The sequence below is a fragment of the Theropithecus gelada genome, chromosome 19 (genome assembly GCF_003255815.1).
Source record: "Theropithecus gelada isolate Dixy chromosome 19, Tgel_1.0, whole genome shotgun sequence".
In the NCBI taxonomy this organism is placed as follows: domain Eukaryota; kingdom Metazoa; phylum Chordata; class Mammalia; order Primates; family Cercopithecidae; genus Theropithecus; species Theropithecus gelada.
Window position 1 is genome coordinate 29403174 of NC_037687.1, and position 23728 is coordinate 29426901.

At 46.3% G+C, this 23728-nt stretch overlaps 1 protein-coding gene across 1 annotated transcript in view; it reads left to right on the plus strand.

The window, feature by feature from the left end:
* Nucleotides 1-20179, plus strand: part of LOC112613507 (zinc finger protein 888-like) — a 57518-nt gene extending 37339 nt beyond the window's left edge. The window contains 5 exon segments of the mRNA XM_025369098.1: nucleotides 10553-10679; nucleotides 18306-19010; nucleotides 19095-19417; nucleotides 19501-19649; nucleotides 19768-20179. Coding sequence (XP_025224883.1) covers nucleotides 10553-10679; nucleotides 18306-19010; nucleotides 19095-19417; nucleotides 19501-19649; nucleotides 19768-20179 — 1716 coding nt within the window.
* Nucleotides 20180-23728: the final 3549 nt, after the last annotated feature.

The window sequence follows — 23728 nt, forward strand, 5'->3', positions numbered from 1 at the left end:
TTTCTTTCTTCTGGTGGGTGCATGGTCTCACTGACTTCAGGAGTGAAGCTTCAGACCTTTGCAATGAGTGTTATAGCTCATAAAGGCAGCGTGGACCCAAAGAGTGAGCAGCAGCAAGATTTATTGTAAAGAGTGAAAGAACAAAGCTTCCACAGTGTGGAAGGGGACCCGAGCAGGATACTACTGCTGGCTGGGGCAGCCTGCTATTATTCCCTTATTTGACCCCTCCCACATCATACTGATTGGTCCATTTTACAGAGTGCTTATTGGCCCACTTTACAGAGAGCTGATTGATCCATTTTTACAGGGTGCTGATTGGTGTGTTAATAAACCTTTAGCTAGATACAGAGTGCTGATTGGTGTGTTTACAATCCTTTAGCTAGACACAGAGTACTAGACAGAAAAGTTCTCCAAGTCTCCACTAGATTAGCTAGATACAGAGTGCTGATTGGTGCATCTACAAACACTGAGCTAGACACAGAGTACTGATTGGAGCATATACAATCTTCTAGCTAGACATAAAGTTCTCCAAGTCCCCACCCGACTCAGGAGCCCAGCGGGCTTTGCCTAGTTGATGTTGCGCTGGGGTCGCAGGCAGAGCTGTCCGTCAGTCCCACATGTCCACACTCTTCAGCCCTTGGGTGGTCGATGGGACTCGGAGCCATGGAGCAGGGGGCGGTGCCTCTCGGGGAGGCTCGGTCCACGCGGGAGCCCACAGGGCGCGGTTGGGCTCAGGCATGGTGGGCTGTAGATCCTGAGCCCTGCCCCGTGGGGAAGCACTGAGGCCCTGTGAGAATTCAAGCATGGCGTAGTTGGGCTGGCAGTACTGGGGGACCTGGCGCACCCTCCTCAGCTCCTGGCCCGGGTGCTAAGTCCCTCACTGCCCGGGGCTGGCGGTGCCAGATGCCCGCTCCAAGTGTGAGGCCCGCCAAGCCCATGCCCACCTGGAACTCTCTGTGAGCGCCGTGCACTGCCCCAGTTCCCACCTGTGCCTCTCACTCCACACCTCCCCACAAGCAGAGGGAGCTGGCTCCAGCCTCAGCCAGCCCAGAAGGCGCTCCCACAGTGCAGTGGCGGGCTGAAGGACTCCTCAAGTACTACCAGAGTGGACATAGGCTGAGGAGGCGCTGAGAGTGAGGGCTGCTAGTGCACTGTCACCTCTCATGATGTTTGTCACAAAGTCTTCAGTAATGCTACAACCATTGCAAATCATTGGAGAACCCATAATGAAGAGAGATCTTACAAGTGTAATAAACGTGGCAAATTTTTCAGACACAGTTCATACATTGCAGTTCATCAGCAAACTCATACCGCTGAGAAACCTTACAAATGTCATGACTGTGGCAGGGTCTTCAGTCAAACTTCATCCTATGCAAAACAGGAGAATTCATACAGAAGAGAAAGCTCACAACTGTGGTGATTGTGGCAGAGCGTTAACTTCATGTTCACACCTCATTAGACATCAGAGAATCCATACTGTACAGAAATCTTAAAAATGTCATCAGTGTGGCAAAGGCTTCAGTCCGAGGTCACTCGGACTGTCAGTAGGAAATTAAATATTTCAAACATCAAATATTTCAAATTTAAAGCTACAGACTTTTAAATAATTCTGAGCCTTGAGAGGAACATGGTCATGCAACCTGAGTCCAGTGGCATGCAGGCTCAACTTCTACATGTTTTCCTGACCAGGCACGGTGGCTCACACCTGTAATCCCAGCACTTTGGGAGACTGAGGTGGGTGGATCACCTGATGTCAGGAATTATAAACCAGCCTGGCCAACATGGGGAAACCCCGTCTCTACTGAAAACACAAAGCCATTAGCTGGGCATGGTGGTGCACGCCTGTATTTTCAGCTACTTGGGAGGCTGAGGCAGGAGAACTGCTTGAATCCAGGACGTGGAGGTTGTAGTTAGCCGAGATCGTGCCACTGTACTCTAGCCTGGGCAACAGAGCAGGACTCCGTACCAAAATAAAACAAAACAAAATGTGCTATACAATTGAGTTTCCTAATATCAATTAAAAATTTTTTCATGTAAATAAGAAAGCTAAGCAGTCCCAGAGATAAGACCTCCTGGCATCATTGTCCCTTCTTACAGAGTGATAATGTAACTTTCCTTGAAGTGTATCAGTCTGTCACCAATCAAGCTACTGCAACCTATGCATTGGACTTGAATGGAAAAAGTGGTGATTCTGCTAAAGCTTCTCATCTTTCCTTATCTGTGTGAAACATTAATGTCTCTCCTTCGGAACACTGACTCCATTTATTTGGAGTTGAGGTTTCCAGGTGGCTATTCTCATGCTTTGTGTTCAAATAAACTCTATAATTAATAATTGTCAGGCCTCTGAGCCCAAGCCAAACCATCGCATCCCCTGTGACTTGCATGTATACGCCCAGATGGCCTGAAGTAACTGAAGAATCACAAAAGAAGTGAAAATGCCCTGTCCCTGCCTTAGCTGATGACATTCCACCACAAAAAAAGTGAAAATGGCCAGTCTTTTCCTTAAGTGATGACATTACCTTCTGAAATTCCTTTTCCTGGCTCATCCTGGCTCAAAAGCTCCCCCATGGAGCACCTTGTGACCCCCACCACTCCTGCCCGCCAGAGAACTACCTCCTTTGACTGTAATTTTCCTTTAGCTACCCAAATCCTATAAAATGGTCCCACCCTTATCTCCCTTCGCTGACTCTCTTTTCGGACTCAGCCCGCCTGCACCCAGGTGATTAAAAAGCTTTATTGCTCACACAAAGCCTGTTTGGTGGTCTCTTCAAATGGACGCGCATGACAATAATGTATTCTAAATTTTATTATTTCCTGCTGACATCAGTTTCTGTCGGATTGTAGGAGCCTCACCAGAGAGGGCACCTGTCGCCATGTTGTAAAACTCACATTTGTCAAAAAGACATGGGTTAGGGTTTCTCCCCCTCCCTCTGGATGAAGCTAATTAGCTGACACAGATAGTCACCTCCATTACCAAGTAGAGCCAGGATGAACTATGTGTGATCAAGGGTGTTGTCAAGTCCTCTTCCCTGAGGACTGATTGGTGTTTATCTTGAAAACATGAACTTGGGTTGTACAGAACAGTTAAGTTTCTTTCTCTCTTTTCAACCTCTCAACTGTTCTCTATTTCCCATCACATTCTGGTATAAGGCTTATTTATTAATAAAACAGTTTGGCCGGGCGCGGTGGCTCAAGCCTGTAATCCCAGCACTTTGGGAGGCCGAGGCGGGTGGATCACGAGGTCAGGAGATCGAGACCATCCTGGCTAACATGGTGAAACCCCGTCTCTACTAAAAATACAAAAAAAACTAGCCGGGCGTGGTGGCGGGCGCCTGTAGTCCCAGCTACTCGGAGGCTGAGGCGGGAGAATGGCGTGAACCCGGGAGGCGGAGCTTGCAGTGAGCCGAGATCGCGCCACTGCACTCCAGCCTGGGCGACAGAGCGAGACTCCATCTCAAAAAAAAAAATAAATAAAAAAAATAAAACAGTTTTTATTTCTTTCGCTGTTATCGTCGTGAAGATGATATCTCATTTAAGGGAAGATTTTTTAGTTTTCAATTATATTTTCTCAACATTTAAAAGCGAAGTGAAGAGTATTTCTTGGGCCAGGCACAGTGGCTTACTCCTGTAATACCAGCATTTCAGGAGGCCGAGGCAGGCGGATCACTTCAAGTCAGGAGTTTGAGACCAGCCTGACCAACATGGTGAAAACCTGTCTTTACAAAAAATACAAAAATTAGCCGGGTGTGGTGGCGCGCGCCTATAATGCCAGCTATTCCAGAGGCCGAGGCAGGAGAATCGCTTGAACCCAGGAGGCAGAGGCTGCACTGAGTCGAGATCTAGCCACTACACTCCAACCTGGACGACAGAGAAATACTCTGTCTCAAAAAAAAAAAAAAAAAAAAAAAAGGAAAATAAAAGAAATTTAAAAAGAAAGTAATAGATTTCTTCCACAAATGTGCTAGGACAATTAACTGAATAACCACATGGAAAAGAATAATGTTGGATCCCTATCTCACACACTCAAAATTTTATTTTAAAAATTAAAAGAGACAAGGAAGGGAGCCCTGCGGGAGGTGTGACTTTGTCGCCCAGGCTGGCCTGGACCCCCAGGCTCAGCGATCCTCCCGCCCCTGGGTCCTTAGGCTCCTGCCCACCCGGCCGCATCCCTGCTGTGTTTAAGCAGCAGGTGGTGACCTCACTCCTCCCTGGCCTGAGCCCTCCATCGCGCATCCGATGCAGGGGTCCTCGGGAAGTCTCTGAAGCTGAGCACAGGGTGAACTCTCCCTTCTGAGTGAATGGAGAGTAGAAAGGGAGAGGATTTCTATTCTGTTCTCTGGGCCGTCAGCATGAAATTGTACGTTCTGTCCAGGCAGGGTTTTGCATTTCACATTCTAGTTTGCAACCCCGTTCCAGACAATTCCAGGGCTTTTGAATCTTGCTTCAGCCTTCCTGACCTCTCTGGCATCCAAAGTCCCAAAAATAGAGTCGCTGGGAGCGAGGCTGAGGGACCTGTCCCGCCCCGGCCCCGCCCTCTGCTGGTTCTAAAGGGCGAGGTCTCTCCGCCTGGGGCTCCACCTGTACCTTGCTCAGGCCCAGCCCACTTTCTCCTTGGCTCCACCCAGGCCTGGCTTTAGTCCTGTGCGCACAGATGCGCGCCGACCCGGAAGCAGATCCCCTAGAGTGAAAATCGCGCCGCGGCGGTGAGTTTTGCTCTGTGTTGTATTAAGTGTGCACTCTGCAGGTCCCCAGCACTTCCGCACCTGGGACATGGGGTCCCCGCAGACCTGTAAATTCTCGCCCATCTTCCTTCAACCGGAGAAAATGCGGACATTCCTCTGGGAATTCGGAAGTCGCTTCCTTTTGTGCTTAAAGTCGACCTGAGGCTGTTCCCGTCTCCGGTCTTCTGCTACAGGGCGATGTATACACTTCCTATCGCGTAGTTTTTGTGCTCAAAACCGTTTTTTAACTCCTCCCTCCCCGCGCTTTTCAAAGTCCTCACCCGAGATGTGTATTTCCGACCTGGGCGCCTCCCAGCCTCACCCTTGAAGGCCCCTGAAGCGCAAACGCCTCGACCCCAGTCTCGGGGAGGCCACGTTCTCTGCCTGGTGCTGGGATATTGTGGACCCCACCCTTGTACGAAGGCGTCCTCACACCCCACCTCCCGCCTCATGCTGGGCCCTGCTGCACCCCAAGTCTCCCCTTAGCAGTCACCGCTTCTCCTGAGCCCGCGTTGGGGAGGAGCCCGGAGCCTGTCCTGTGACACCTGGTGTTCTTGCCTGCCCAGCTCCAGCCGCTGAAAAATGAGCTTCTCCGGGATGCAGGCGTCTTCCTCCAAGCCCTCCTGTGATTGTGTGGGCCAAAAGGATCAGGAGACAGAGAGAGGGACTGAGAGAGCAGTAGAAAACCTGAGACAGAGAAAAGCAGAAAGACCCATAACAGATGGCAAAGTAGAGGATGGTGAGGGATTTGTGAAGAGACAGCAAAAGTGAAAATAAAAAAGATAAGAAAGCAGGAGGAGAAATGTAGAGAAAAGCTACAAGAAACAGCAAAAGTGGGGGGAAAAAAGAAAAAAAGAAAAGAAAGCGGAGGAGAAAAGCAACCGGAGAAATGTAGAGAAAATCTAGATGTACAGAGAGATGACGGACGACAGCAAGGTACAGAGGGGCAGCAAAGAGGGAGGCTCATCAGAGTAAGGGAGAGGAGGAGGGATTTGGAGCCAGGGCAGACAGAGCACAGTGGTGCTGGTGGCAAGGAGAACAGAGGGAGAATCACAGCAGGGAGGACACCTGGGGATCTGGGGTGCCAGAGAGCGGGGACAGGGGGTATAACAGGGAAGACAGAATTTAACAGGGAAAGCAGAGGAGGAGCAGAGATGGGAGAAGAGGCAGAAATACATGGAGATTGAGGACTATCTAAAGATTGGGGAGAAGGAGCAACAAGAGGTTAAACAAGATGTGAGGATGGAACCCAGATAATTTTTGTATTTTTAGTAGAGACAGGGTTTCACCATGTTGGCCAAGCTGGTCTTGAACTTCTGACCTCAGGTGATCCACCCGCCTCGACCTCCCAGATTGCTGGGATTACAGGCGTGAGCCACCGCACCTGGCCACCCATGCATTCTTGATTGAAAAAGTTTGCTTATGTCTTAGTTCTACAGCTGACCCTCTTTCCCTGTTTTTTGTTTGTTTGTTTTGAGACGCACTTTCGCTCTTGTTGCCCAGGCTGGAGTGCAATGGAGCGATCTCACGTCACCGCAAGCCTTTTTTTTTTTTTTTTTTTTTTTTGAGATGGGAGGTCCCCTCTTGTTGCCCAGGCTGGAGTGCAATGATGCGATCTCGGCTCACTGCAACCTCTGACTTTCTCATTCAAGAAGTTCTCCTGCCTCAGCCTCCCTAGTGGCTGGGATTACAGGCATGTACCACCACGCCAGGCTAATTTTGTATTTTTAGTACAGATGGGGTTTCTCCATATTGGTCAGGCTGGTCTCGAACTCCCGACCTTAGGTGATCCGCCGGCATCAGCCTCCCAAAGTGCTGGGATTACAGGCATGAGCCACCAAGCCTGGCCTACTCACTGCAACCTTTACCTCCCAGTTTCAAGTGATTGTCCTGCCTTGACCTTCCTGAGTAGCTGGAATTACAGGCATGTGTCACCACTTGTAGATAATTTTTGTATTTTTAGTAGAGGTGGGATTTCTCCATGTTGGTCAGGCTGGTCTAGAACTCCCAACCTCAGGTGATGCGCCCGCCTCGGCCTCCCAAAGTGCTGGGATTATGGGTGTGAGCCACTGCACTTGGCCTCTCTGTTTTCTTTTTTTTTTTTTTTTTTTTTTTTTTTGAGACGGAGTCTTGCTCTGTCGCCGAGGCTGGAGTGCAGTGGCCGGATATCATCTCACTGCAAGCTCCGCCTCCCGGGTTTACGCCATTCTCCTGCCTCAGCCTCCCGAGTAGCTGGGACCACAGGCGCCCGCCACCTCGCCCGGCTAGTTTTTTGTATTTTTTAGTAGAGATGGGGTTTCACCGTGTTAGCCAGGATGGTCTCGATCTCCTGACCTCGTGATCCGCCCGTCTCGGCCTCCCAAAGTGCTGGGATTACAGGCATGAGCCACCGCGCCCGGCCAAGCCTCTCTGTTTTCAAGGTCACTAGCTGTGTCTTTATACTTCTGCATTTTATAAATGTTACTGTAATTTTCTTGTGAGGAAGAATTAAATGTTGGGAATCAGTGGCATCAGAACCTGACAAAAGAAGTTTCTTTATCCCAGGTATGTGAAAGATGCTTCTCTAAGTTTCAAGGATAATTTTGATAAGGCCAGCTCTTTCCATTAGCGCTTCCAGGCCACCATGTCAGAATTCAGGCACATCTTCTCACTCATCTCAGACCTTCTCAGCGTAACTCATTGAAAATGTCCCTGTTCTGAGGATATCACAGCGAAATCTAAAGCAGGTCTTGTCAGTCCCTGGCAGGGAACCCTCCACCGGCTTCCCGTGTTCCCCAGGACAAAAGTCCAGCTCCTCACTGTGGCTCCACAGCCCTGTGTCCAGGGCCCCTTCCAGTGTCCAGCCTCCTCCTGGGAGCTTACCCTCATCTCATGTCTCCCTCTGCCCCAGTCGCATTTGCTTTTTCTCTTTTCCCAAACCTCAAAACCCTTCCTGTCTCAGGTTGTTTTCACTGCTCTTACCCTATGTCCCTAAATGCTCACAGCACTGTCCCCTTCTCCTCCTTCAGGTCTTGGCTCAGAAATGTCTCCCATGCTCTCCCACCCCCATCTGAAGTTCCCTCTGCCTGTCAGGCTCTATCACATTACTCAGGTTTTATTATCTCTGCGTCAATCACATCAGAAACATGCTTTTTTTTCTTTTCCCAGAGAGTCTCACTCTGTCCTCCAGGATGTGAATGCAGTCTTGTGATCTTGGCTCACTGTAACCTCTGTCTCCTGAATTCAAGCAATTCTTGTGCCTCAGCCTCCCAGGTAGCTGAGATTACAGGTATGTGCCACCATACCCGGCTAATTTTTGTATTTGTATTTTATTTTATTTTTGAGTCTCACTCTGTTGCCCTGGCTGGAGTCCAGTGGTGCCATCTCGGCTCACTGCGACCTCCACCTCCCAGGTTCAAGTGATCCTGCAACCTCAGCCTCCGGAGTAGCTGGGATTACTGACACCCCACCAAGCCTGGCTACTTTTTGTATTTTTGGTAGATACAGGGTTTCACCATGTTGGCCAGGCTGCTCTCGAACTCCTGACCTCAAATAATCCTCCCACCTCAGCCTTCCAGAGTGCTAGTATTTCAGGCATGAACCATCGCGCCCAGCCCAATTTTCGTGTTTTTAGTACAGACAGGGTTTCACCATGTTGGCCAGGCTGGTCTCAAACTCCTGAGTTCTAGTGATCGTCCCACTTTAGCTTCCTAAGTAGCTGGGACCAGAGACACACAGACGTGCACCAACCATACGTGGCCAAATTTTTGTATTTTTGGTAGAGATGGGGTTTCCCATGTTGCCCAGGCTGGTCTCAAACTCCTGAGCTCAAGCAATTGTACCCACCTTGGCTTCCCAGAGTGCTGGGATGACAGGCATGAGCTACCACACCCAGCCTCTGCACGGGGTTTGGTCAGGGCTGGGTCTGTGCCCTGAAGGGGAGCTCATTCCAGCCCGGCTCCTCAATCCTGCAGTGTGTGTGTGGGCTTCTCCAGGAGGGAAGTGAGAGTCTTGTAGAAATGTATCATCCCTGGTGCAGTGGGCAGCAGAGGTGACTGTATTTTTTCAGGGTGAGGGCACCTTTGTATGTGTCATTATGTTACAGGGAGGAAGTGTGTTGATTCTGAGCAATAAACAACATATTTCTAACATTCAGGATTGACTTCTAAAGACTCTTGGTACGTGAGGAAAAAACACGGAAGAGGAAAGCAAAGGGTCAGGGATGGCTCTTCCTCAGGTGAGATGATATTCTCGGTGGATTGTTCTGTCTCCTTCCTTTCAGAAACCCTGGGCCTTGGTGTTGTGAATCTTCTCTGAGTCTCAAGTGTCCTCCCTGACAGGTTTGCTCACACTCACCCATGCCTTCCCTCAGTCCCTCTCATCTTGCTCACAGGGTGAGGGTCCCATGGTGTCAGTGCTGTTTGGCAGTGGGGATTGTTCAGGGGCCACATCTGGATGCTCTGTCAGTTCTCTGTAGATCAGGATTAGAGCAGCTGCCAATGGAAGTCACATATTCATATGCACAAAGTACGTGGTAAATTCTAGAAAAGGAGACCAATAAGGGAAAATCTTTTCTCCCTGATTTTATACTAAATTTTTCAGTAATTGAGTGAGTTGCTGTGTTTCTGACTCAAAAAATCTTAGTACTTAGAATGGGAAATTCATACACAGACATGAATGATACAGGGGTTTTATTCCATCATTATTTTAAGAATATGAAGTCAACCTAAATAACAGCAGGAGATTTATTAAACCATTCTTAACAAATTAACCTGATGGAGACAGTGGTGTTACTGTGGAGAGTCTTGTGAAACAGGTGTTTTTTGTAAAACTGGTTACAATTTTTCTGAAGTATAGGAGCAGTACTTCTAGCTGCCAAAGTATCCTTTTCCACCAAAATGAGGTTCCTCTTCAGTTAAACAAAACTTGCTACTTTTTATTTTAAAACCTTTATATATATACACATATATACATACACATACATATATACACATATGTATGTATTTTGAAAATATTGCATACTTTGAAAATCTGGGACAAATGACACCACTTTGTATTAACATGTAGTTTTTTGTGAGTGTGTGTAGGTTTTATTATTTTTTGAACTTATACAAAATAGAGTTTTGTACTTTAATTAATCTTATTTTCATGTATTTTATTTTATTTTGAGATGGAGTCTTCCTTTGTTGCCCAGGCTGGAACGCCTTGGAGCAATCGTAGCTCACTGGAACCTCCACCATCAGAGTCAAGCCATCCTCCCACCTCAGCCTTCCAAGTAGTTGGGACAACAGGTGCCTGCCATCATGCCCAGCTAATTATTTACTTCTAACATAAGAAATTCATACTGAGAGGGTATCCTGACCTCTTCAAAAAGTGTAATCAAACACCACTGGGAAGACATTATGTGGTGGAAAATCCCTCACTTGGATTCGTCAGAACATTCCTACAATTGAATCCATGCTTTCCCCTCTCTCCTCTTCTCATTTTCTGTAGAGATAAGAACTTCTCCCATAGCCATTTTTTTTTTTTTTTTTTTTTGAGACAGAGTCTCGCTCTGTTGCCCAGGCTGGAGTGCAGTGGCCGGATCTCAGCTCACTGCAAGCTCCGCCTCCCAGGTTCCTGCCATTCTCCTGCCTCAGCCTCCCGAGTAGCTGGGACTACAGGCGCCCGCCACCTCACCCGGCTAGTTTTTTGTATTTTTTAATAGAGACGGGGTTTCACCGTGTTAGCCAGGATGGTCTCGATCTCCTGACCTCGTGATCCACCCGTCTCGGCCTCCCAAAGTGCTGGGATTACAGGCTTGAGCCACCGCGCCCGGCCTGCCATTTTGTTAAAATGTGTTTTCATTTCAGGGTCTACTGACATTCAGGGATGTGGCCATAGAATTCTCTCAGGAGGAGTGGAAATGCCTGAACCCTGCTCAGAGGACTCTATACAGAGACGTGATGTTGGAGAATTATAGGAACCTGGTCTCCCTGGGTGAGGATAACTTCCCCTCCAGAAGAGGGGATGTGCCCTTTTGTATCTTTGTATTTTCTCTTGTTGCCTCCTGGGAGCTGCATCCTTGCTTGACTAATGTGGAAGTCATGTTGATTTTGAAATGAAAAGCTTCATGATGTAGCTTCTGGACTTTCACTGTCCCCTTTGTTTAGATGTTTTGCATTCTTCATGATAGCTCGGGGGGGTTCCAGAGTAAAGTAAGCATAAAACCTTATGGCAGACCAGGCATGGTGGCTCACGCCTGTCATCTCAGGACCTTGGGAGTCTGAGGCGTGTGGATCACTTCAGGTCAGGAGTTCAAGATCAGCCTGGCCAACATGGAGAAATCCCATCTCTACTAAAAACACAAAAATTAGCCAGGCGTGGTAGTGCATGCCTGTAATCCCAGCTCCTAGAAAGGCTGACAAAAGAGAATCGCTTGATCCCGGCAGGCCAAGGTTCCAGTGAGCTGAGAACACACCACTGCACTCCAGCCTGAGTGACAGAGCAAGACTGTGTCTCAAAAAACAAAAACAAAAACAAAAACAAAACCTTCTGGCAGACTTTAAAGATATCCAGTTCCCTGTTTTCTTCTCCTGTGCTTTCAATTCAGTAGTTCTTGGAAGGGAACTCGATGTCCACATATTACATATTACAATGCTCCCCAAGCATTCAGAAGGAGGCAGTCAGTGGAGCAGTCAGTGAAATATTTTCCTAGATCATCTGCAGTGTCTTCTTTCCTATTGAAACATAGGGCTGGGACTCTAGAAAAGCTCCAGCACGTCATGGTCCTTTCTTTTGATAAGCAGGAGTCTCTTTCTGACCTGCTGTCTCCATGTTGGAGCAAGAGAAAGAGCCCAGGACTGTGGAGAGTGAAGTGAAAATAGCAACAATATCCAGCTGGGTGGGAATGTATTACAGGTGTAAAGGCAGGTAAGAGCTCAGATGGGCAGAGTGGAAGCTCCACCTTCCACTAGTGTGTGGGGAAACTCTGCAAGTGGGAGAATTCTGTGGGAAAAGGAAAGTTTCTATCCTGAGATCTCTGAAATAACATCTTTCTTTGCCTCCTCTTATCCCTCTGCTCTTCCTTTCTTTTTCTTATTTTATGAAAGAGTCTCACTCTGTTGCCCCGGCTACAGTGCAGTGGTATGATCTTGGCTAACAGCAGCCTCTGCCTCCCAGGCTCAAAGGATTTTTGTGTCCCAGCTTCCTGAGTAGCTGGGACTGCAGGCACTCACCACCATGCCCAGCTGATTTTTGTGTTTTCAGTAGAGACAGGGTTTCATCATGTTGGCCAGGCTGGTCTCAAGTGATCCACCTGCTTTGGCTTCCCAAAGTGTGGGCCTAAGATTACCTAGTTGCTGAGGCAAGAGACTAAAGGCACAAACTATTTCAGTATAATAAAGAAAATAGTTGGCCGGGCGCGGTGGCTCAAGCCTGTAATCCCAGCACTTTGGGAGGCCAAGACAGGTGGATCACGAGGTCAGGAGATCGAGACCATCCTGGCTAACCCAGTGAAACCCCGTCTCTACTAAAAAATACAAAAAACTAGCCGGGCGCGGTGGCGAGCGCCTGTAGTCCCAGCTACTCAGGAGGCTGAGGCAGGAGAATGGCGTAAACCCGGGAGGCAGAGCTTGCAGTGAGCTGAGATCTGGCCACTGCACTCCAGCCTGGGCGACAGAGCGAGACTCCGCCTCAAAAAAAAAAAAAAAAAAGAAAAAAGAAAATAGTTAAAATAAGAATAGTCATAATATAAATTAGATATAGAGATGATCATGGCAATTGTCAATCATTATTATAAACATTATTAATCATTAGCTTTTAATATTACTCTTTGTTGCATTACTAATATAACCTAGGAATAGCCGGCAGGTATAAGGTCAGGTGCTGAAGGGACATTGTGAGAAGTGACCTAGAAGGGAAGAGGTGAGCCTTCTGTCACACCCGCATAAGGGCCGCTTGAGGGTTCCTTGGTGAAGCAGTAGCGCCAGTGTCTGGGAAGGCCCCCGTTACTCAGCAGACTATGAAAGGGAGTCTCCTTTCCTTGGAGGAGTCAGGGAATGCTCTGCTCCACCAGCTTCTTGTGGAAGGCTGGATATGATCCAGGCCTGCCCGCAGTCGTCCGGAGGCCTAAACCCCTCCCTGTGGTGCTTCAATGGTCACGCTCCTTGTCCACTTTCATGTTCCTCCCGTACTCCTGGTTCCTCTTTGAAGTTCATAGTAGATAGTGGTAGAATAAGCAGTGAAAGTCTTAAAGTCTTTGATCTTTCTTATAAGTGCATAGAAGAAAACGCCGATGTATGCTGCCTTCTCTCTACTTCGGCTACATAAGAGGCAAGGGCCCACTGTCCTCTGATCACGTGACTTGCTTCACCTTGTCAATCATCTAGAAGATTCACCCTCCTTACCCTGCCCCTTGTCTTGTATGCAATAAACATTAGAATGCCCAGCCATTTCGGCTGCTACGGGTCTCGGCGTCTTGATGGTAGTGGCCCCCCGGCCCAGATGTTTTCTCTTTATCTCTTTGTCTTGTGTCTTTATTTATTATAGCCTCTCATCTCCACACACGGGGAGAACACCCGGTAAGCTCCGTAGGGCTGGACCCTACACCAAAGCGCTGGGATTACAGGCGTGAGCCGCCATGCACAACTATTGTTATTATTTTAAATAGTTTTGTCTTTTAGTTCTCTGTAAACATGTAAGTGGTTTAAGCATGATTCCAGTGTGAATATAGCAACCACGTTAGTGTCCATTTCTTTCTTTTTGTTTTGTTTTGTTTTTTTTTTTTTTTTTGAGACGTAGTCTCACTCTGTCGCCCAGGCTGGAGTGCAGTGGCCGGATCTCAGCTCACTGCAAGCTCCGCCTCCCGGGTTCACGCCATTCTCCCGCCTCAGCCTCCCGAGTAGCTGGGACCACAGGCGCCCGCCACCTCGCCCGGCTAATTTTTTGTATTTTTTAGTAGAGACGGGGTTTCACCGTGTTAGCCAGCATGGTCTCGATCTCCTGACCTCGTGATCCGCCCATCTCGGCCTCCCAAAGTGCTGGGATTACAGGCTTGAGCCACCGCGCCCGGCCTCTTTTTGTTTTTTTAGTTGGAGTCTCGCTCTGTTGCCCAGGCTGGAGTGCAGTGGCGCGATCTTGGCTCACTGCAAGGTCCGCCTCCAGGGTTCACGCCATTCTCCTGCCTCAGCCTCCTGAGTAGCTGGGATTACAGGCGCCCACCACCACGCCAAGCTATTTTTTTTTTTTTTTTGTATTTTTGGTAGAGACGGGGTTTCACCGTGGTCTCGATCTCCTGACCTCGTGATATACCCACCTTGGCCTCCCAAAGTGCTGGGATTACAGGCGTGAGCCACCGTGCCCGTTTGTGCCCATTTCTTTCAGTAAACAGAAGTTAAGTGTGTTGTATAAATAAAATAAAAAGGCATGAAAAACACTGTACTTATATATTACCAGAAATGCAACATACACAGAAATAATTCTGACAAAAATAAAAAGTTATAGAGGAGTAGTAGTTTTGGGAAGTGGTTATTGTTGCAGGTATGTTAAAGATCTTAAAGTTATAGCATAATAATGAAACTTAAACTTTTCATAACCTGGCCAGGTGTAGTGGCTCATGCCTATAATTCCAGCACTTTGGGAGGCCGAGGTGGTGTTCAAATCCAGCCTGGCTAACATGGCAAAACTTCATCTGTACTAAAATTACAAAAATTATCCAGGCACAGTGGTGGGTGGCAGTAATCCCAGCTACTTAGGTGACTGAGGCACGAGAGTTGTTTGAACCCGGGAGGTGGAGGTTGCAGTGAGCTGAGATTGCATCTTTGCACTCCAACATGGGAGACAGAGTAAGACCCTATCTCAAAAAAAAAGTTTCATAACCTGCAAAAACTACTTCTCTAGAACTTTTTAAATTTTTGTCAGAATTATTTCTGTGTATGTTGCATTTCTGGTAACATATATGTAGTGTTTTTTCATGCCTTTTTATTTTAAATAATATTATAAAAGTTTAGTTCTGAACAAAAGGTACACATATGTCAGTTTCTGTATCTGTCCTCTTATTAATTAATTTTTGTATTTATGAGACAGAGTTTTGCTCTTGTTGCCCATCCTGAAGTGCAATGCTGCAATCTCAGCTCACCACCACAACCTCCACCTCCAACCAATTCTCCTGCCTCAGCCTCCTGAGTAGCTGGGATTGCAAACATGCGCCACTACACCCAGCTAATTTTGTATTTTTAGTAGAGGAAGGGTTTCTCCTTGTTGGTCACGCTGGTCTGGAACACCTGACCTCAGGTTATCCACCTGGCTCGTCCTCCCAAAGTGCTGGGATTACAGGTGTGAACCACCATGCCTGGCCTGTTTTGTTTTTTTTTAATTTATCTTTACTGGAGAACTTCATATATGTTTGTGGGTTGGAGTTACTCTTTAGACTTCTTTCATTTCTTTTTTTTTTTTTTGAGACAAAATCTCAGTCTGTCACCCAGTCTAAAGTGTAGTGGTGTGATCTTGGCTCTTGGCTCACTGCAACCTCCACCTCCCAGGTTCTAGCAATTCTCTAGTCTCAGCCCACAAAGTAGCTGGAACTACAGGTGAGTGCCAACATGCTGGGATAATTTTTTGTATTTTTTAGTAGAGACGGCGTTTCATCTTGTTAGCCAGGATAGTCTAGATCTGCTGACCTCGTGATCCTTCTGCCTCAGCCTCTCAAAATGCTGGGATTACTGGTGTAAGCCACCGTGCCCGGCTCATCTGAAGGTTTTTTTTTTTTTTTTAACACATTAGTGCTATTAGATGGCTTCAAGGATTGCAAGTTTTACAGTACAGACTCTTAACTTCCTTTGTTTAATAAGATTTGTCAGCTTTTGGTGATGTTGATGACGAGATGCTCCTGTTCCTGTCTCAGTCATTTCACTGTCCTGTCAGAAATAATTTAGACTGACCGGCTGCCGTGGCTCACACCTCTAACCCCAGCACTTTGGGAGGCTGAGGTGGGTAGATCACTTGAGGTCAGGAGTTTGAGACCAGTCTGGCCAATGTGGTGAAGCATCGAATGTACTAAATGCCAAAAATGGGCCAGGCACAGTGGCTCCCAGTAATCCCAGCAGTTTGGGGGGCTGAGATGGACCAATTACTTGAGGTCAGGAGTTTGAGACAAGCCTGGCCAATATGGTGAAACTCTCTCTACTAAAAATACAAAAATTAGCTGTGCATGGTGGCAGATGCCTGTAATCCCAGCTACTTGGGAGGCTGAGGCAGGAGAATCACTTGATCTGCACAGCAGGTGGAGGTTGCTGTGAGCCAAGATCACTCCACTGCACTCCAGCCCATGCAACAGAGTGAGACTCTGGGCTGAGGAGGGAGAATCACTTGAGGTAGGAGAATCCTGCCAGTACACTCCAGCCTGGGTGATAGAGCGTGACTCCATCTCAAAAATAAACAAAAAAGGAAATAGCTTAAACTGAGAGGCTTCAGACACAGAAACTTATTTCTCATGAATTTGGAAAGTGAGAAATCCAAGAGCAAGGTGCCAGCCACATTGGTTCCTGGTGAGAGCCTTTGTCATGGTTTAGCCCAGTCATCTTCCTGCCATGTCCTGACATGGTGGAAAGAGGAACCATGGTAGAAAGAGCTCTTTAATGTCTCTTCATAAAGGTACTAGTTCTATTAACGAGTTGTAAACACTCATAACTAAATTCTTTCAAAGTCTGCATCTGCAGGAACATCCTATTAAAGAATACCAAATATACCAAAGCTTATTTGAAAAGTAGTTATTTATCTTATTTTTTGAGACGGAGTCTCATCCTGTCTCCCTGTCTGGAGTGCTCTGCCACGATCTTGGCTCACTGCAGCCTCTGCCTTCCAGGTTCAAACGATTCCTGCCTCAGCCTCCCAAGTAGCTGGGATTACAGGCACCATCCACCATGCCCAGCTAATGTTTTTGTATTTTTAGTAGATATGGGTTGCACCATGTTGGCCAGGCTGGTCTCGAACTTCTGACTTCGTGATTCACCCACCTCGGACCTCCAAAGTGCTGGGATTACAGGCATGTGCCACTGTGCCTGGACATTAGTTAATTCTTATTCCTTATAGTGCTGTGTATATTTTTGACCTAATAAATCAGAAAGTAGTGATATTAACATGTATTTCAGCTCTTATGTTGTGTACTGGTGGTAAGTACAAGTTATGGCTTTTTTCTTAATGGGGAATTGTTTACAATTCTGCAGGCTGTATACATGTACTTATTATTTTCTGACTTCTTTTATCAAGGGTTACAATATTTCATTAACTGATTTTCATGACTTTACCTGTGAGTTTTCGGTATGTGATATGCAATGTAACTGACACACTCCACTTGTTAATGTCACAAAGTGCTGCCGGGCGCAGTGGCTCCTGCCTGTAATTCCAGGACGCCAGGCATGGTGGTGCGTATCTGTAATCCCAGGTACCCAGCAGGCTTAGAAAAGAGACTTGCTTGAACCCAGGAGGCAGAGGCTGCAGTGAACCAAGCTCATGCCATTGCACTCTGGCCTGGATGACAGAGCGAGACTCCATCTCAAAAAAATAAAAAGTCAAAAAAATTTTTAAAAAGTCACAAAGTGCCTGTTGCACATGAATATAGGTAATTTTGTAACAGTTATTTAGAAAAATATGGTATTAACATTTTTCTTTTTTGAGATGTGGTCTCACTCTGTCACCCAGGGTGGAGTGCAGTGGCACGATCTCAGCTCACCACAATCTTGGCCTCCCGGGTTCAAGCAAATCTCCTGTCTCAGCCTCCCAAGTAGCTTGGATTACAGGTGCCTGCCATCACGCCCGCCTACTTTTTGTATTTTTAGTAGAGAAGAGGTTTTACCATGTTGGCGAGGCTGGTCTTGAACTCCTGACCTCGGGTAATTTGCCTGACTTAGTCTCCTAAAGTACTGGGATTACAGGTGTGAGCCATCATGCCCTGCCTTGTTTCTTTTGAGGTGGATTCTCACTTTTCACCCAGGCTGTAGTGCAGTGGTGCGATGTTGGTACACTGCAACTTTTGCCTCTTGGCTTAAAGCAATTCTTGTGCATTAGCCACTTGAGTAGCTGGGACTACAGGCGTGGCCACCGCACCTGCCTAATTTTTGTAATATTTTCTTCTCAGTGCTATGATTGTTTGACAATATAGAAATTCCATTGATTTTGATTATCCTTACAAGAGATTATTGTGGATTATTAAAAAATATAATACCTTGTCTGGTTTTTTTAGCATTTATTTGTATATAGTAAATACCCTATAAATATGGAGAATATATATTTTTCTCCTCTTTGATGTGACAGTGATATGTTTTTTGCAAATTATGACACACTTTAGGGTCACAGTGGAAAAATACTCCTTACTTTAGGCTTACACATGTTTGTGCCCTGTCAGTGTTTTGTCATGATATTGGAAAGAGGCTTCAGTAAAAATGATTTGAAGAATATGTAATTGCCCATTATTTATTAAAAAATCTTACCCCTTTTGTGTTCCTAAACTTTGAAGATCATGTTTGGGAAGTTTAAAATAAGTATTGTTTTTTGTGTCATATTTACACATTTCAGTATTGTGTAACTTCTGTACTTAATTGGAAACCTATTGGTGTTTATATTTTGTAGCTATCTCTTCCAAATGCAGGATGAAGATGTTCTCATCAACAGGGCAAGGCAATACAGAAGTGATCCACACAGGGACATTGCAAAGACAAGCAAGTCATCACATTGGAGATATTTGCTTCCAGGAAATTGGGAAAGATATTCATGACTTTGTGTTTCAGTGGCAAGAAAATGAAACAAATGGCCATGAAGCACCAATGCCAAAAATAAAAATGTTGATGAGTAGTACAGACCGATATGATCAAAGGCTTGCTGGAAATAAGCCTATTAAAGATCAGCTTAGATCAAGCTTTCATTCTCATCTGCCTGAACTGCACGTATTTCAGCCTGAAGGGAAAATTGGCAATCAAGTTGAGAAGCCTATCAATGATGCTTTCTCAGTTTCAGCATCCGAAAGAATTTCCTGTAGGCCCAAAACCCATATTTCTAATAAGTATGGGAAGAATTTCCTTCATTCTTCATTACTCATAGAAAAACAGGAAATACACATGAGAGAAAAATCTTTCCAATGTAATGAGAGTGGCAAAGCCTTTAATCATAGCTCACTCTTTAAAAAACATCAGATAATCCATTTAGGAGACAAACAATATAAGTGTGATGTATGTGGCAAGGTCTTTCATCAGAAGCGATACCTTGCATGCCATCATAGATGTCACACTGGTGAGAAACCTTACAAGTGTAATGAGTGTGGCAAGACCTTCAGGCAGAATTCAGGCCTCTTAATTCACAAGGCAATTCATACTGGAGAGAAACCTTACAAGTGTAATGAATGTGGCAAGGTTTTTAATCAACAATCAAACCTTACACGTCATCATAGACTTCATACTGGAGAGAAACCTTACAAATGTGAAGAATGTGACAAAGTTTTCAGTCGCAAATCACATCTTGAAAGACATAGGAGAATTCATACTGGAGAGAAACCATACAAATGTAAGGTTTGTGACAAGGCTTTCAGACGTGATTCACACCTGGCACAACATACTATAATTCACACTGGAAAGAAACCTTACAAGTGTAATGAGTGTGGCAAGACCTTCGTTCAAAATTCATCTCTTGTAATGCATAAAGTCATTCATACTGGAGAGAAACCTTACAAGTGTAATGAATGTGGCAAGGTTTTTAGTCGAAAATCAAACCTTGAATGTCATCATAGACTTCATACTGAAAAGAAATCTTATAAACGTAATTAATTTGCAAGGTTTTTAGGCAACAATCAAACCTTGCCTGTCATCACAGACTTTATACTGGAGAGAAACTTTACAAATGTGAAGAATGTGACAAAGTTTTCAATTTCAAATCACTCCTTGAAATACATAGGAGAGTTCATACTGAAGGGAAATAATAGAAGTGTAAGGTTTGTGACAAAGTTTTCAGGTGTGAGTCACACCTGGCACAACATACTGGAATTCACACTGGAAAGGAACTGTACAAGTGTAATGAGTGTGGCAAAGCCTTTAGTGGTCAGTTACAAATGTAATGATTGTCACAAAGTCTTCAGTAACACTACAACCATTGCAAAACATTGGAGCATCCATAATAAAGAGAGGTCTTACAAGCATAATAAATGTGGCAAGGTTTTCAGACATCATTCACACCTTGCAGTTCATGGGCGATCCTGTACAGGAGAGAAACCTTACAAATGTGATGATTATGGCAAGGTCTTCAGTTGAGCTTTATCTTTTGCAAAACATAGGAGAATTCATACAGGAGAGAAACCTCACAAATATGATGATTGTGGCATAGTCTTTACTTCACGTTCACACCACATTAGATATCAGAGGGTCCATACTGGACAGAAAGTTTACAAATGTCATATGTGTGACAAGGTCTTCAGTCTGAGGTTACTCCTTGCAGAATATCAGAACGTTCATTTTTGAGGTAATAGTTACAAATGCAATGAGCATAGCAAACCATCAAGGATTAATTGACAGTAGAGTCAATTCAGCATTGACTTGAGTTTGAGTTGACTTAAAACATTGAGTTCAAGCATTAATTGACATTAAAGTGTTTATATTAAGAGGATTGGGCCAGGTGCGATGGCTCACGCCTGTAATCCCAGCACTTTAGGAGCCCGAGGTGGGTAGATCACTTGAGATCATGAGTTTGAGACCAGCCTAGCCAACAGACGTGAGTCACTTTTCCCAGCCTGCTTTTTGTTTCTTTAACAAAAACCGATAGGGATTTTTATGAGTATTGTGTTGAATCTGGATCACACTGGGTTACGTAATAATTTAGCAATATTAATTTTTCCAAACCATCAATATGAGTTGTATCTCTATATATGTTTTTAATCATTTGGGTCAATGTTTGTAGATTTCAAGGTACAAAATTCTCAGTTTTTAACGTTTATTCCTAAGTGTTTCTCACTTTAAGATCTCTAGCAAATGGAAGTGTTTTTTAAGATCCCCAGAAAATGGAAGTGTTTTTAAATTTTCTTTTAAAAGTGTTTATTGTTAATGTATGGAAATTCAACTAATTTTTGATGCTGATACTGTACTGTGCAAATCCACCGAATCCATTAGTATTTTGGTTGACTCAGGCCCCGCCCACCTCTTCCCCTCACGTTCTGGCCTGATCCAGGCCCCGCCCACCTCTACCCCTGGTCTGGCTTCTGCCCTGCGCTGATTGGCACAGACCCGGAAGCTGATGGCATGGACTGAAGGTTGTACCGTGGAGTTTGAGCTTCCCAGTTCTCTGGTGCTGCTATACCGGGGACGTGGGGTCCCCACAGACCTGGAAATTCTGCCCCCTCTTTCTCAACTCAGGGAAAATTGAGAAGTCCGGGTGAGAGTCCATGAGTCGCTTCCTTTTGATTTTAAAGTCTCCCTGAGGCTGGTCCGGTCCCTGTCTTTCTGTGGGGCCGTGCAGACACCTCCTGTCGCGAAACTTTCCTTCTCAAAACCCTTCCGACCCATCCTCCCGCCTCGTGCTGTTTCAAGTCCTCACCATCACCCTCGAGCTGGACTCTCACCCTGGGCGCCTTCCAGCCTTGCTCTCTTCGGCTCCTGGAGCGCAGCGCTGCAGCCCCAGTCCCGGGGAGACCACGTTCTCTATGTGGTCCTGAGATCCTGCAGACCCCACCCCTGTCCGAAGGCGCCATCGTCCCCCACCTCCCTCCTCGTACCCAGCCCTGCTTCTCCCCAGTTCCAACTCCTGGCAAACGTGCTCCTGCTGGAGGCAACCCTGTTTTTCCACCCTCTCCCTGTTGTTCCCGGAAGGCAGGCCTGGAGTGTGCAGTTTCCAGGTTCTTGGATATTAAACATAATTGAAAAACAAACAAACAAACAAACAAAAACACAAAGTAACAAAAGAATGAAGCAGCGAAAGCAGAAATTTAATCAAGAAAGCACTCCACAGGGTGGGAGTGGGCCCGAGTAAGCGTCTCCAGGGCCCCGTTTACAAAGTTTTTAGAGGTTAAAGTTTTTTGTTGTTGTTGTTTTTAAGGTCCCTATGGGCTACCCCATATCTGGATGAAGGATTTGGCCCTTGGCCAACGAAATACTGAGGTGAATTCGCCTGAGACCAGAGCAGATGGGTGCCCTACGCAGAGTAAGTGGTGGCCAGTGCTTGGCTGTGGCCACTCCTGGGCTCTTGCTCTTTCCATCTGATACCTGGTGGAAGGGGGAGGGCGCTAGGGAGAGCAGCCTTTGATCCTTTGTTACTTCGGGTGGGAAGATGGGGTTTTTCCTTTTAGTCTAGTTTTGGAAAGTTCACGTTAATTGGTTTTAGATTCTTTATTTATTTATTTATTTTTTTGGGATATCGGGGTCTCACTCTGTTACACAGGTGGGAGAGCGGTGATAGCATCACAGCTCGCTGCAGCGTCAACCTCCTGGGCTTAAGGGATCCTCCCACCTCAACCTCTAGAGTAGCCACGCGCCACCACACCGTGATAATTTTTATGTTCTTGGTAGAGACAGGCTTTTGCCTTGTTGTCCAGGTCGGGCTCCAACTGCAGGGCTAAAGTGATCCTGGAGCATCGGCCTCCTTCAGTGCTGGAATGACAGGCTTGAGCCACCATGCCCGCCTTATTTCTTGGTTTTTAAAAAATATACATATAGGCCGTGCGCAATGGCTCATGCCTGTCATCCCAGCACTGTGGGAGGCCGATTCTCGTCTATCCAGGAGACAGGTTTCACCATGTTGCCCAGGTTAGTCTCAAACTCCTCAGCTTAACTGATCCGGCTTAACTGATCCGCTTGCTTCGGCTTTCCAAAGTGCTAGGATTACAGGAGTGAGCCACCACACGTGGCCAGTCCTGGAATTTTCTAGAGGAGGATGACCAACGCAGCCTATGGACCCTTCCTGGCCATCACATGAAGACCAGCGACTCCTCCTTCCAAAACTCAGAGCTTCTCAGGATGACTTGGGGAAACGTCCCCCGCTGTGAACCTCGGTGAGCCCGCCTGTAACATACAGGTGAGGGAGAAGACCAGAAAAACTCAGTCAGAGTGACACTGACCCTGAAATGATGGGCAAAATGGAGTGTGTGGCTTTTCCTGTAGGAGAGGGTGATGCTTAGTTGTAATTTGAATTTTAAATGGATTCCAGTCCTCCGAAAAACAGGTGATTAGACTCAAATCACCTTGAACCTTTTCATCTCATGGCTTTAACCCACCTACATGGCTCCATGTCCCTTGCAGTCCTCTCCCCTGAGCTCTACAGTCCTGTGCCCAGTTCCCTCCTCTCTCTCCTGGGACATCAAACAGGCGTCTCCACCTTCACATGTCCATAAGTGACTTCCTAAACCCCCAAACATTCCCTTGCAGTCCTACACGTCTCAGATGAGGGTGACAATGTACTTCTAGGGGCTTAGCTGAGGTCGACACCATGTATTTTAAATATGGGAAATACATTATTTGTAAGTGTTGTAATTTATAAGGTAAAGAGAAAATTACATGTATACGTGAAAGGAGTGAGAAAATACATCATTTCCAAAATTCTTTTGAGGTGTGGGGGAAAAATGTTTCAAGACCTCATCCCTATGGATCTGTGCTCCCAGGACCCCTCTGACCTCATCTCCTGCCTGGGTCCTCCTCACTTCATCTGCTCCAGCCATACAGGCCTCCAGCCATACGGCTCAAGCCATACAGGCCTCTTTCTTTTTTCTGGGACTGAGGTTGCTCCTGTCTCAGGGCCTTCTGGGCTGTCCCTCTGCCTAGTACTCTGGCCCTGCAGCTGCAAGTGACAAGCAACCTTTCTTCCCTAAGTCTTGGTTCTGACATCACTTTCTCTATGGAAACCTTTGTGATCTCCTACAGTCCCCCATTTGACATGGCAACCCCACCTTCACCCCCACCTCTGGTCCATATTGCCTATTCTGTGTGATTCTTTTTGCTCCTTTACTGTTCACTGGATTCTGGTGAGAACAAATCACCAAGCAGAGAGCAGAGCCAGAAGGTGGGGCTGTGCTGGGCTGGTGCCCT